This window comes from Python bivittatus, unplaced genomic scaffold (genome assembly GCF_059951505.1).
Source record: "Python bivittatus isolate LINGU-HERP-01145 unplaced genomic scaffold, Pbiv_v1 ctg000220_np1212, whole genome shotgun sequence".
NCBI classification, from domain to species: domain Eukaryota; kingdom Metazoa; phylum Chordata; class Lepidosauria; order Squamata; family Pythonidae; genus Python; species Python bivittatus.
Genome location: NW_028277048.1, coordinates 11613451 through 11628560, shown reverse-complemented (window position 1 = coordinate 11628560; position 15110 = coordinate 11613451). Strand labels below are relative to the sequence as shown.

The following is a 15110-nucleotide window of genomic DNA, read 5'->3' as shown; positions in this document are numbered from 1 at the left end:
ACATTGTAAAGATTTAGTTATTAAAATTTAAAGATGGTCAAGCAAGTTATACTGGTTGATTTCTGGATAATTTGCAGTTAAGTGGCTAGTATTTCTGAATTGTTTAATGATGAAAAAAGTAATTACTTTTTTGACTGGAGCTGAACTCTTAGTGACGGTTGCAACTAAAAAGCATTTTCTATCCAGACTAGATTGCTGAAAAACAATGCTTGGAAAAAATAGGAGTGGATTTCTTCATGAAAGCATTTGTGGGTAGATTCATGAATTTCTGTGCTGAGCATGTGCTCAATTGTATCTGTTCCTTAACCTTTAGCATATATATAACAAACTGAGCATTGTTTTGCATATGTCTGCAATTGTTAAAAAATGAAATAGATCTTGCAAGCCTTACACTAGCCAACCCTGCAGAAAAGGAAAGGTGAGTGCTTCCCTGTATGATCAGAAAAATGCTTGAAAATATATTAAACCTTTGGCCTTTGACTTCAATTAAGAAAAGTAGGAAAGAGTAGGAGAATACTGGTTTCAGGCAAAGATTGGACTGCTTCCACCTTGTTCCATCCTGTCACTTGTGTCCTTATATCCTCTTCTCACATTATTCCTATTTCCATACTATATTACTGATTTTTATTTATATCTCCTTAGAATGTATTATTTAAACTCATGTGCTGTTATCACACACCTTGCTTTACACAGTTACATAAACATGGATACGTAACAATACTACACTCAAGGTGGGGAGGAAGAGATATTTCCCAAAGTTGTGGTAGCACATAGAAAATTCTGCCTCAAGACACGAGCATTAAATAACTATAATTCGATTTTTGAAAAAGTACAATGGACAGCATCAGTTAAACTTTCTGGACAATCTTTAATGGGAACTACAATCTTAGTAGTTCAATGCATTGCAGTAGTGCAACTTTCCCTGGAAAAGTCTTTATTTTGGTATTTGTGCAGTTTTTGTTCTCTTTGATAAAGAAACCTTGTGATATATGGTAAGGATGTTAGACTAAGGCCAGGTTCAAGTCTCCACTCAGCCATGGAAGTTCAGTGGGTGACTTTGGGCCAGTTATTATCTCTCAGCCCAACTTCTCTGATAGGATCATTTTTAGGGTAAAATTGGAGGAAAGAGTATTATGGCTGCTACTTTGAGATTCTATAGGAAAGTGGAATATAAACCAAATAAATAAATCAATAGTTTAGCCTGCCACTATCATTTGCTCCTTTCACCTTTGTCCCATCTATATTATATGGCCAGTTTCCCTATCTCCCTGGGATCATCTTCTGTTTATTTTAACTGCTTTTACAATTAAATTACCCTAGCAGCTTACAAGAAGCTTATCTCTTTCTTTAGAATGCGCACAATTGGGGTTTGTACTGCTTCCCTTGGCTCACTTGGCCTCATGCGGTTCTTTGGTGTGTCCTGGACATGGAGTATTGCAGCTGCTTTGGCCATTTATATTGGCAGTGGTGGGTGGATCTTTCTCCGCATCGCCTTTAAGACAGCCTTGAGAGATCTACTGTAAGTACAATTTCTTCTTGCACTGTAATATCAGGATTGTTGTTTTCATCAAAATACTGTATGTTTGTTGCCCCAGATAATAAATCTGTATAAGCCTCAGTCCTTTCATGGGATGAGGATGTGAATTCTCCCCTGACCAAGAGCCCTGATAACTACGCTTTTGAAATACTACTGTAAATCCTTTTGGCCTTCTCCTCCCAACTTCTCTCCCAAATGTGGAATTTCTTAACTCCATACATAGAAATGGATGCTTATGGTAAATAGCCTTTGTTGTCAATGTTAAGTAGAAGAAGGCTGGGAACAATAGTATTCCAAGTCATTTTTTCTGTTTATTAAATCTCATATGTATAAAATGAGTAAGAAAACAGCCTGTGGAAGATTTGCCAGCCTGTTCCAGAAGCCAAATACTGTAATGTTTATACACGTCTTAAAGAGAAATGTTCTTGAGGACTCAGGATGGTGGTGTGAAACACACATTTAAAGAGTATAAATAGTATTAATAAAATGCCAATCCCCAGACCATACCTATCGTAATGAGTTGTCTTGCATTTTTTTAAAGGAAAAGCACCCACTGAAGGTTGAAGGGCAGAAGGCATGTTTAGACTGGATTTGCACATTGTATTAAGCCATGATTTACATTGTCATGATTTATTGAATAAGTTATGTATGCTGGGTTGATGCAATATGCTGAACACGAATCAAGTAAACTGCATTACAGTTTAGTGTGATATATGAGCCAAGTCATGTTTAAATCTGCCATTCTCAAGCTGCTTTCTTTCTGGGAGGGAAAAATAGAAAGAAAAGGTTACGCAGATACCCTACCCACCAACCCCCAGTTGCTTCTTCCTTTGGTTTTTCTGCAGATTTGTGTACAGTGGAAGAATCTTGTAACCATTCATAATGTGAAGTTCATGCTCAGCCAGTAACAGAGAATCCTCATTTATATGTTGCAGAAACTGTATGCCTGTGTCAAGATGGGAGAAGATTTTACTATTTGGCAATAATTTATGAAATCTATGTGTCTAAATTGTGTACTTAAATTGGTTCCACACTATTTCTACACAGATTTTTTTTTTTTTAATTGGGGCTTCACAACATCTTTTGTATCTCTAACACTTCACTTTCCTCTTGCTCTGTAACCGAATTCAGCATCTAGTTTTAGCATGTCCCCTTAGGGTCCCTTTCTTATTAAAATTTAGGACTGCTGCTCTCACAAAGGCTGCTTCGCTTATTATAGTGACTGTCAGTGGCCTCTGGATCTCTACTTCCTCCCAGTTGCATGGCAAATGAGAAATAACAGCAGAGAATAAAGCGCCTCTTAAGAATATGGAAAGGGCAATTCATTCCTGAAAAGGCTCCTCTGTTTCCTTCCTGGCAGAGCTTGGGGTCACTATGATAGGCCAGCCTTGCTGGGCAAAATGCCAAGAGCCTATTACTAAACCAGTCTCTTTTTCCTCATCTGCCCAATTAGGATATTCACAGTCAGGAGTGATGTATGATTTTTTAAGAGGTCATTTATCTCTACTGGTGCTAAATCTTCTGTGGAATCTTTGTTTAGCTAATCTTTGTTTGATTAGTAAACTGAGACATAGGTGCAAGTGGGAGGGAACAGATCCAAATGAGGTCAGCTGGAACAAGTAGAAAGAGTGGGGCCAATAACACCTACCAGTTACTGATTTTTCTACCTGTAGCATTGGCAGCTTGTAATAGCATGCAGAGATCATAATCTACCTGGCAACCTCAATAATTGGCTGGTTACAGGCACGAAGTTGATCCACACAATAGGTTTAAATGGCTACTAACAAACTCATTCTCATATCCTGAATTTATAGGCACGCTGGTGAAAACATTTTCTAAAAATCTTAGTTTATTGTTGCAGATGGATTTTTTTTAAAAAAATAAGAAAACAAGCCCAGATGCCTGCTCTGTGCAACTCATTTTACTTATACCCTTTTTTCACATTTATTCTCACAAACAGCTTAAGACTCTTTTTTAAGTTATTTTTCTTTGAATAACTGAGTGGTCCATTGTTGAAAACAGTCTTGAATGCAATGCTTAAAACAGTGAATTAAGACTGAAGGATGCAAATGAAATGTGCTGGTTCCTTCTTTTTTTCATTTCTTGGTTTTATATGTAAATAGCTCTGAGTTGTTATGAGAAGGAAAGAGATAGACAGGCTGTGGAGTGAGTTCTTAATGTAAGAACTGTTTTATCCCTATCCTTAATTCTGTACAGAGCTATATAAACAGAGATAAATCTGGGAACTCATACATGTTTGTCTGTCTATTTATGTCATGTATATTGAGAGTAGTTCCAGTGGCAATGTTTGGAATTTAAATTCCTTTAGATGAGAGAACATCAGAGACTTTATGTTGTCCTTACGTGTTTTGTTTACAATTATATAAATAGAATATAGTGGAAGCAGATGTGCTCCTCTAAACAAATAGTATAGCTGCTGTCTGTGCTTTGCCCCCTCCCCAAATAACAACTGTTTCAGCTAACTCAGTTTTATCTACTAAAATCAGCAAGATTCTCCCTATATTTTCTTTCTCTGATTAAAAAATTAAAGTGGTTTTGACTTTCAGACCTACATGGCATGGGGCTGGATTATTTGAGGGACTGCCTCTCCCCAGTGACATTTACCCATCCCATCAAGTCCAGCAGAAGACGCTTGTTGTGGATTCAGTCCACTACAGAATGTAATCTGATGGGACCCAGGGTATTTTCTGCCACTGCAGCTGCCTTACGGAACATAGTTCCCCCTGATGTCAGGCTGGCCCTGACCTTGATGACCTTCTAGAAGGGCCTGAAGTTGTGGCTTTGCTATCTGACCTGGGGATCAGAGAGAGTAGTGTGGAGCCCATAAAATGGCTGTACGGTTCTTGAATTACTGTGCTCTCCTTGTGATTATATTGTAAGGTTTTTAATTGTTTTTAAGGTTTTCTACTGTTTGTATGGTTGGGTTTTTTTTGTTTTTTTGGCATTGTTTATGTTTTAATTGGAAGCTGCCCAGAGTCACAGATGTGAGATGGGTGACTATATAAACTGAAATAAACAAACATGTTTCTGCTCCTTCCTATCTATCTATTTGTAGGTGCCACCTTCCTAATTGTGACAGGTATTTTATTTCATCACAGAAAGATTTTCCCAAATGGCAAGCAGTTAGCATTCTTTTGTTTTAAACCCCTGACTTCACCCTCAAATATTTTCAAAACACAGTGATTAATCCATCCATTTAGAAATGAACTTGACTTGATTTGAGGAATGTGAATTTTGCATTACATCCTGAGCATCTTGATTTCCCTTCTTTAAAGCTAGTTTTGAGTCCTTTTGATTACCACAATATTTCAGTATTGCAGAGTTTGAAACTGTGTAGTAATGGATGACTAAATTAGTGTTTGGATAGGCTGTTGAGCTCCTTTCCCCCTTTCAAGGCTGGTGAAGTAAAATAAAACTAGAATAAAATTTTATAGTTTTAGAATAAAACTATAAAAAATTTATAGACAATTCTTTTGGGGGATTGCCTAGATACATCATTGTAATAGCTTTGGCATGAATGTGATTGTAGGCCTGATACAGTATAAGAGGTGTTGACATAATTATATAGAATTGGATTCTTTGTCAGGATGGATGAGGATCTGACCGAGCAGAAGTCTCACGCATTGCATCCATTCCTCAGAGAATTGAAAATACTAAGTTCTGTACTATAATAATTAAGACTTCCTTATTCCTTTTTCAGGGGACTGACAGTGCTTATACAGGTCAAATATGAACTGTATGGTCACAGGAAAGCCAAAAGTAACGTCCCCAAGATATTCCAGAAGGTAGTCTGCAAACATCCAGACAAAGTGGCCTTGATTTATGAAGCTACTGATGACAAATGGACATTCCGGCAACTGGATGAATATTCCAATTCTGTGGCCAACTTCTTTTACCAGCAGGGCTTTCGTGCGGGTGATGTAATCGCTATCTTTATGGAGAACCGACCAGAGTTTGTGGGCTTCTGGTTAGGGATGGCCAAAGTGGGTATTGAGGCAGCTCTCATCAACTTCAACTTGCGTCTTGAGTCACTGACTTACTGTGTGAAAACCTCAGGGGCAAAAGCCATCATCTTTGGTGGAGAGCTATCAGCAGGTATGATATGGGTAGATTTGGGTTTAACCTCCTAATCACCACTACTTTCATCCTTGTGTTGAAACCCTAGTGTGGTGAACAGAACGCAATTAATTTCTTCAGAAGAAATGCCTGTTTGCCAAACTGAACTACTTCTTTGTATTTGACATAAGACTGAATTGGGGAATTAATCATGAAATATTCATTTCAAGCAATGCTGACATGCTCACATATATAGCATAAGAAAGGGGAGAAATTCTACATCATTCTGTGTGAATGATGCCTACAGTGAAGCAAGTGGGAGACAGGTTGCTGCATGCTAAGATCTTGGGCATCAGTTTCCCACTCTGCTCCCCAGAATACAATTCACAGAGGGTGTTGGGGGGGGGGTGTGCACGTATACGCCTTTGTGTCAATCTTGACTCCTGGCAAATGCCTGGACAAGTCCCTGCAGTTCTCTTGGCATTATTTCAGAAGTGGTTTGCCCTTGCCTCCTTCCTAGGGCTGAGAGAGAGGGACTAGCCCAGGCTGGTTTTATGCCTAAGGCAGGACTAGAACTCACAGTCTCCCCAGTTTCTAGTCCGGTGCCTTAACTACTACACCAAACTGCCTCTCCCAGCACAGATAAACACTCTGTATTATTAATATACTGTATTTATTTTCTTGGAAGATTTTCAGTATGATATATCTGATGTCATTGTGATAAATGGGATCCGTATCTCTAATCCTTTAAGATAGGGAAAAGTTGCCAGATGCCCTTTGTTATATATTTATAGTTACCTCTCATTACTTTTTTGATAAGTAGTAATTATTAACATTCCATTTAGGTGGATGATTTTCTGAATCTGTGGCTTGCTTCTAGGAAGTAGAGTAGGCTGTCCTTTTCCAAAGCCTTCCTTTACGCTAATTAAAAAACAGGTAAATATGTAGCCTATAGCGTGGCACATGAATAAGATGACTAAGCAGACTAGGCAAAAGGACTAAATCAGTGCCGCTTTCTTGTTCAGTATAATTATCACAGAAAACCACAGATTTTTTAAATGAAAGATCAGTTGTCTTTAAGAATGAAACATGGTAGCTAACCTAAACCTTTGAGGATACTCCGAGGAGATTCTCTGAGACTCTACAGCAAGGTTGGGTCTTTTCTCTTTGGTAGTAATTTCTCCAAGGAGGGATTTCTACTAAAGTGGGGGACAATTTTAGGAAGGGAAATTCAGACTTTTTGATTTGGCTATATCAGACATACTCTGTTCAAAAATAGCAAAAGATAAGGGAAGACTAGATTTATCATAGCAAGATATAGCAAAGAAATAAAAACAGTAAATATGAAAAAAAAAAAAACCATTGCCATGTTAGTCCCTAGGAGGAAAAAAGATTAGGGAAGAAAAAATAAAACCAAAAAAATGAGGCCATGTGTTTGAGTTTCAACTATTGTAAAAAAAATGGGAACTAATGGGGGAAGGAATACAGCCATTTCATGTGTCCCAGAATTTATTTACTTATTTATCATATTTATATAGCTGCCCATCTCACACAAAGTGACTCTGGGTTGCGTACAGCAATGAATAAATACATAAAAACAATTACAAATAAAAAACTGTAAAAGCACACAAAACAGGAGGGGGATAAAATTAATAAGGGAGCCATTGCAGAATCTCTCCAGTCCCCTGGGAGCCCCAGGCCTGATCACATAGCCAGGGTATATGCAAGGTATATCTTGATTCCAGTAACATCTCCCACAATGCATTCAGTCTCTAAATTCACTTTCAGTTGGATTTGGACTGTAGTCCTCAGGGCTGTAATGTATCTCCTAATTTCTTCTTCCCTACATCATTGTGTGTTTTTTTGGGTAAAGGCATTATGGATTTTAGTAAGAATATAAAACAGCCTCTTTCCACACAAACCTGTATGGGACTTTAGACCCTTATTAGAGTGATATGTGTCCTTGCACTGCTTGAAAAAAGGAGTGGGGTGACAATTGTTTCAGTTTTTATTGCTGATACCGTATTATGTTAAGAAGTTTACACTTAAAAAGTGTTGCTTAATATAAAGAAGTATGCAATAGAAATAGTAGCTAAAACAGAACTATAACATTCAATACTCTTATATAATATTAGCCATATAAAGAACTGCTATCTTAATCTGCATGTGGAAGAATAGAAATAGTTGTAATTTTTGTTTTTCAAAAACAGTTTGCCTCCACCCTGGAAGAGAGTAGCAAGAATACCCCATTTTTAAAAAGACAAAACTCTTCAGGATATGGCAGTGTTTGGTATGTTGGTAAGGTATTGCAGGAGAGGATATAATTTGCAAGCAGTTAGCATAATTTGAATATTGTTACTGATTTTTTTTTTAACATTTCTAGAAGTGGGCACCAGCTATTTAAAAATTTTGATAATAAGGACTGATTTTGTGTTGCAGAAATTTCTGAAGTGAATGGCATCCTGGGAAAAAATATGGCCAGGTTCTGTTCTGGAGATTTTAGACCTGAATCCTGCCCTCCAGATACTAAACACTTGGACCCTCTGCTGGCTCAGACATCAAAATCTCCTCCAACTCATGTTTCAACCAAGGGATTAGATGGTATGTTTCCTTGCAAACACATGCCTTTCTCTGGTGAAGAGAGAAAGGGCCTAGTAGGGTGTTGGCAGTTCCTTTTCCCGCTCCTCATGATGAGGTGTGCTGCAGGGAGAGGTTTTTATGTGACCTTTCCTCTGGATTCATGTTACTAGTTGTCCTGGTCTAGTTCCATAGAGAAGTGGAGGAAAAATAATTGCGCCCTTAAGGCTGTGTACTTGGTTCAGATGAGCAAAACAGGCTCTGAAAACCTGGGCTATGAGCTATTTCAGTGGAGATTTGCTAACCTCTTTGCTTTTGGATCTGTGCTCTGCACTTGAAGCAGCTGTCTCTCTGAGATGGGTAGCTTGCCAAGTAGAAGTAGCAAAGAGAAGCTGAGCTCAAACTCATGCCTCACTGCTGTGCTGTCTTCCTAGATCGGCTGTTCTACATCTACACCTCTGGAACAACTGGAATGCCAAAAGCTGCCATTGTGGTGCACAGTAGGTGAGGAACATCACTGCACCTGGCCTTGGTTGTTACCTGTCAGTATCTAATATTTTTATTTCTGGAGATTTTTATTATGCACACAAATGAAGGAGGCGCTGGGGTGTGTGCACTTGTCCTATAGGAGGAAGACATGCTATTTCCTCTTTTGTTTCTTGCAAGAGAGGGAGAGATTCGCAGCCCAAGCTTATGTTTGGTCTGCTGCAGCAAGGATGCTTAAAAAGATAATTGGAAATATTTGCAGCATCTCCTCCCTTCCTTCTTATATGAGATTGCACACTATGGCTAATCATATAGAGATCTTCAGTAAACTCTCTCCCCCTGCATTTCATCATACATAGGACATAGGAAGTACAGTACCAAGCAAGGGGTTTGTGGGGTGGGGGAGGCAAAAGGTCAAGATGATGGACGGAGCCCTGTGACTGAAGCCTTGCCCCTTGACATTGCACATAAGTACAAAGGGGGAGAGCTTTGATGGCATGGTCTCGCCTGCCATCTTGCCCTTTTGGGTGCAGTCACATACACACACCTGCAGATGCCCCTGGTACTACAATTTTGTTTCTGCAGAGAGTGAAGAAGATGGCCTTGATGGAAATATGCAAGAACTGTTATTTAAGCAAAAAGGTTTGAAGCAAGCTAATATTTGGAAGTGGCCTCCCTGATTCACTGGAATATACAAGGGAGGAGGTACAGCATAATCAGACATGCAAGATTCTGTTATTATAGCCTATCTCAGTAAAGGTAGTTTTAGCCTTCCTGTGGAGTTCATTTCCTGGTCTGGCCTACCTAATGGAGCTAATAGTTCCCCCAAAATAACCTCTTTGCAGTAGATTCTGTTCATCAGGACTCTGACCTCAAATGTGGTCAGACAGTGTAGTGGTTAAAGCATTAGATTACTTCTAGGAGACCCAGATTCAAATCCCCGCTTAGTTATGGCCCATTGGGAGAATTGCTGTTTCTTAGCCTAACCTACTTCACAGGTTGTTAAGAGGATAGAACAAGTGGCAAGGATCATACATTCAGCAGGCCTATGCATACTTCAAAAATGATTTTAAAGGAATATTTTGAACCTCACATAAGCATGAGCACATCACCTCTCTGCTATCCATTCATGCTGCAGTCCCCTCCCTTTTTTTTCCATGAGCTTCTGCACAGACTTTAAAAATGGTGTGGCTGCTTTGAGAGTTATAATAATGAACGGACTCCTTAAATCAACTGCAAAGGCCTAAAAAAAAAGGAGAAACAGCTTTAATGAATAGTAGAGATGCCATGTTCACACAAGATCTAATTTTCCTAATCATTTTTGAAGGATGCATAGCCCTAATATGCAGCCAGGAGCTCCTGAAGGAAAGCAAAATACAAATGTAATAAAAATAATTCTCTCATGGTGGAGGACACTGGAGGATGCAGGGAAGAGCTGCAGTTGTACTGTAGGCATTGGGAAAGAAGCTTGATAGAGACCTTTGTTCTGTTCACAAGATCTGGCTGTGGTCTGTATTTCTTTACCCAGAGAAAAACAGATAAGCTCTACAGAGCTAACTGAACAATAGTAGCAAAGTAAGTAGATGAAGAGTTAAAGTGACAAAGAGCTAGAGGACTTAAGTAACTAAAAATTTGAGAATTTTACTTATTGGAAAAGGGCACTTAAAAAAAATCTTTTCCCTCCACCTCCCCACAATCAGTTTGGACCACTTGGGGGCTAAAATAATCTTCTCATAGTCTCCATGTAAAGTAATTGAGTGTACAGGTAGTCCTCAGTTAGCAACCACTCATTCAGCAGCAATTCAAAATTACAATGGTGCTGAAATGAGTGGTACTTACAGCCAGTCCTTGAAGTTGCAGCCATCCCAGCATCCCCACAGTCACATGATCGTGATTCAGGAACTTGGCAACTGGCTCACACTTATGACCGTTGCAGCATCCCGTGGTCATGTGATCTTCATTTGCAACCTTTCCTGCTGGCTTCCCACAAGCAAAGTTAATGGGGAAGCCAGCAGGGAAGGTCGTAAATCGCTCCCTCTTCTACCGCTTTTTCTCCCATGGAGCCCCTGGGTGGCAGGGCGAGTGTGGGCCCTGGACGGGCAGGCAGCCGCTTGCCTGGCCACACTTGTACTGCACTGCCTGCCCCCAACACTAGGCATTGCCGCATCACAGCACCCCCTCCCCTGCCCAGCAGCACTCTGTAGCACTCACCCACCCACTGGCCTGCTTGCAAGTTGCCTAAGGAAAGGCTTGTTGTGACCGGGACTTGCAACTTCCTGCTCAGTTCCCCATCGACTTTGCTTGTTGGAAGCTGGCAGGAAGTCACAAGTCCCAGTCACGTGAGGTCCTTGCTTAACGACCCATGATCCTCGCTTAATGACGGCAACAGGAACTCCCAGAATTGCCACTGCTAAGCAATGAAGCCACGTGACATTATGCTTTACTACCCATCACCTGGTGACAGAAATTTCAGTCCCAGTTACCGTTGTTATGCCAGGACTGCCTGTAATTTCTCATGTATATCTTGAGATGTATCCATGCGCTGCAATCTAGGTGCCAACTGACCACTCTGTGTACAGTTGTGCTGCATGCCAGCGTTTCTATCATTGGTTTTCTGCAAGCTGAAACTGTCCTGGGAAATTTTTCACACATCTTTGTGTTATCTAGTAGCAGTTAGGTGGAACTCTATGGCTTACATTGATACCTGTTTTTTCTTTCATTGTAGGTATTATCGAATTGCTGCTTTTGGTTATTATGCCTACAGAATGACCCCTCATGACATAATCTATGACTGTCTGCCACTGTACCACTCAGCAGGTAGGCTGGCATTGTGGCCATATGTTTTAGGATAGAAGTTGGCTTGGACATTACCAGGGGCACTCTGCTATTGTTCCCCAGGGTTCCTGGCAAGCCTACCCTGCTGACAGTCTTTTTCTTTCTGTCTCTTAGGGAATATCATGGGTGTTGGCCAGTGTGTGATTCATGGCCTGACGGTAGTGATTAGGAAGAAATTTTCTGCCAGTCGCTTCTGGGATGACTGTGTGAAATACAAGTGTACAGTAAGGAGAGCCCTGAACTCTGCTTGTAGGCACCACAATTAGTAGTAGGTGGGAGCAAATGCAGCTTGGGGAAGGCTACTTGGCAAGACAGCTATGCATTAAAAAGAAAAAGGAAAAACAAGAAGAGGCAGTGGTAATGGATGAGGGCAAATTGAGAAATTACCTTGCTTACGATATACTGGTGCAGGCTTTCATGGCTCGCATCAATGAAGCAGCGATGAGCTTTCAGGCTGAATGGCCGTGGTCTAGTTTTCTTTTGTCCTGACCAGCCACAGCTGCTGGCGAAATGTCAGGGCAAAAGAAAACTAGACCACAGCCATTCAGCCTGAAAGTTCATCGCTGCTTCATATCTTGCTTACAATTCAACACAACACTTTAGTAAGGATACCCCCAAAAGCGACATTTGCCCAGCTTCTTGCCAATTGGTTGTCAGCCAGATTTAGAAAGGCTAGAAGCAATACTGCATGGATGGGCAATCACTATTGAATCATTAAATCACATGGATTGCTACTGTTACTTTTTTGCCTGGATATCTGCATGAAGTGGAATTGAGGCATAACCAGGAATCATTTAAATGCTGTTAAATCTATGTATTAAATGCAGCTGCTGCAAAAACAAATTAATGACCAGTCCAGGACATCTCAGTGGCAGAGTTAGAGGTCCAGAATCTCAGTTGATTATGGCCCAGGATCAGATCAACTGACATCTGAGACACCACCAACATCACAACACTCAGAGATCACCTCTTCACTTTCTACCTGCCTTTCCTGGCTAGATGTCATTAAGCTTTTGTTGTTGTTGTTGTCTTGGTAGTACACTTCAATCTGCAGATCTGCTCAGAGCTTACTTTCTTCTTTGCAAAGGAAGATTCTGATAGGGAATCCCTTGATTTTTCTGAGCCCTCCTTGCACAAGTGTGGCCATTTTGAATAGCATGGGCTTAATAAGTGAGAAAGTCGATTTGCTCCTTCTCAGGTCTTGCATGGCACTCTTCAGGGCAAACTGACTTCTCCTTTCTTGTGCTTTGAGGCCTGAAACAAGAACTAATGGTAACCTCTATTCTAGTACTTTAAAACTGGGCTTTACTTTTTCTGTGTGAATTGCCAAATTTAAGGCTACAATACCATGCTTTTTTTTTTTGGTAATAGTCCAGTAAACGAAGAGAGCTTGTATTAAAGAATGGGCTGTTTTTGAGCAGTTTCCTTTGTCTGATGTGGTGTTAAAGATTGCCTTTAAGTAAGAAGCAGGAAACATTTCTTGCAGTTTGGAAGAGTTAGGAAGTCTTCCATTTGCTGGGGTCCAACACTGTATTGCCAGTTGTAGGAAGACAAGACTAGTAATGCTTTTTATAGTTCAGCTAATGTGTGTTTTATTTATTTATTTGTTTGTTTAAAGTATTTGTATAGCTGCCCATCTTACATAGCATAACCCCAGGCAGCTCACAGACAGCAATAAAACAGTAAAAAGCATTTTAAAAAAAGTCTTCCAGGCACCCCAATCAACTTGTGATTATACTGTTGTGGGTTTCAGATGGAGAATGCAAACCTTGGTAGCAATAGCACAATATTATTAATTTTTTATGAATCTATAGTCAACCATGTTATTTTTCATTAGTTATCTATATATGAACAGAAATTTACTTTGTAAAAGAAAATATTTGTTTAAATGATACATTGATGTATCAACAAATTCTGTCTCAGAAAAAGCATTCTGTCCTGTTTCTAAGACACTGGTTTCAGTGCTTCTGATTAATCACATTTTAAATTTTTCTAAATACTCTAATTATATACTTCAGCTCTATAAACAGAATATGCCTGACAGATTTTGGAAACTCAATTACTTTTTCATTTTAAGTCAGGAAAATGCTACCTTAAGCATACTGGATCAAGATGCAATGTACCTTAAATATGTTGTATTATTATCCAATTTCCTCAGGCCTTTGCCAGGTTACTCTTTCAAATTATGTCTTCCTTGCTTTTCAAAGATCATCCAATACATTGGGGAGATTTGCAGGTACCTGCTGAACCAACCGGTGCGGGAGGCAGAAATGCAGCACCAGGTGCGGCTGGCTATTGGAAATGGCTTGAGGCTTGCCATTTGGGAAGACTTCACACAGCGGTTCCAGATTAAACAGATTGGGGAGTTTTATGGGGCTACCGAGTGTAATTGCAGCATTGCTAATATAGATGGAAAGGTAAATTGAGAGGCTGTCTTTCTACACTTTCGATAATTTATTTTTTGACCAAACTCTTATCTTCATGTAAGGATGGGGCAGTGTTCTGAGAATATGCAGCATATGGACTTCCTCAACTTGACTTTTGCAGCCTGGGAATGTACCATTTTTTGCGTAGCTACCTATCTGCAGTGAGACAGCCTGCCCTTTTAGAGTTCTTGGCTGGATGTCAGATGTTACAGTGCTGTGACTGTATGAAGAGAGACAGCTGGATTTATTAAGTCACTGAAGAAGTGATTGGATTAGTAGGAAAATCCCTTCACAGAGAAGGTCACTGTGACTATAGATATGATAACAATTTGTCTACTCTTGGCAGGTTCACTTATTACCCTAATCCTGTACTGCTTGTTGCCAGTTCAGGGTTAATAGCATTCCCTCTCTCTCTTTTAATGCAGATTAAAGTACTGTAGGCTTTTTATCAGTGCTTATGTTTAATTTGCAGACTGCAAAAACTGGGGTTGCAGTAACATGTTGCAATGTATTCCATCCCTTAAGAGGAATGTTCCTGATTAGGAGCCCAGGAACCATGGAGACCATTTTTTTTCTCCAAGCCTCAAGGCTTTCCTCTGCTGTGCTGTGTAGCACTAGAGAGTTTAATCTGCATGTTTTATTGGTTCATAGAAAATAAGAAACAAAGTAACCTTTTTTGCCTTTCCCAAACATCCCTATATAATACAAGGAAGACAAGATTTGCTGTTTTGAATTCCGTGTTGTTCTGCTCTCTTTCGAATTTGCATCCCATTCCTGGATTCTAAATACAAATTGCCAGAAGCCTGAGCAGGCTAACTTCTTTTCCTTGTTCTTCACTTTCCTTTTTGTTTGCTTGTTCCCCTCAAGTGACACCTCACCATTATGTAGAGCTTGGAAATTTACAGAGTATTTTCCTAACAGTTAATAACCTGCTTAGAGAAATTTATGCAGCATTTGGAGGGACTCCTTTCAAGTTTTGTTTTGACTCTTGGCAGGTGGGGGCCTGTGGCTTCAATAGCCGGATTTTGCCAAATGTGTATCCTGTCCGCTTGGTGAAAGTTAATGAGGATACCATGGAGCTAATGCGTGGCACAAATGGGCTCTGTATCTCCTGCCGACCAGGTAAATAATTCTGAGAATGCTTTATGCCTTAATTGTAATTTGGAGAACAG

The 15110-nt window shown here is 39.9% G+C and overlaps 1 protein-coding gene across 4 annotated transcripts in view; it reads left to right on the top strand.

Annotated features, from left to right (window-relative positions):
* Nucleotides 1-15110, top strand: part of SLC27A1 (solute carrier family 27 member 1) — a 29389-nt gene that overhangs the window by 6997 nt on the left and 7282 nt on the right. For all 4 annotated transcript variants that reach the window (XM_025174224.2, XM_007439913.4, XM_025174225.2 and 1 more), the window contains exons 2-9: nt 1352-1519; nt 5259-5653; nt 8054-8215; nt 8626-8695; nt 11403-11494; nt 11627-11736; nt 13720-13929; nt 14934-15060. In XM_025174224.2, coding sequence (XP_025029992.1) covers nt 1353-1519; nt 5259-5653; nt 8054-8215; nt 8626-8695; nt 11403-11494; nt 11627-11736; nt 13720-13929; nt 14934-15060 — 1333 coding nt within the window. In that variant the 5' untranslated portion in view covers nt 1352. The remainder of the gene's footprint in view (nt 1-1351; nt 1520-5258; nt 5654-8053; nt 8216-8625; nt 8696-11402; nt 11495-11626; nt 11737-13719; nt 13930-14933; nt 15061-15110) is intronic.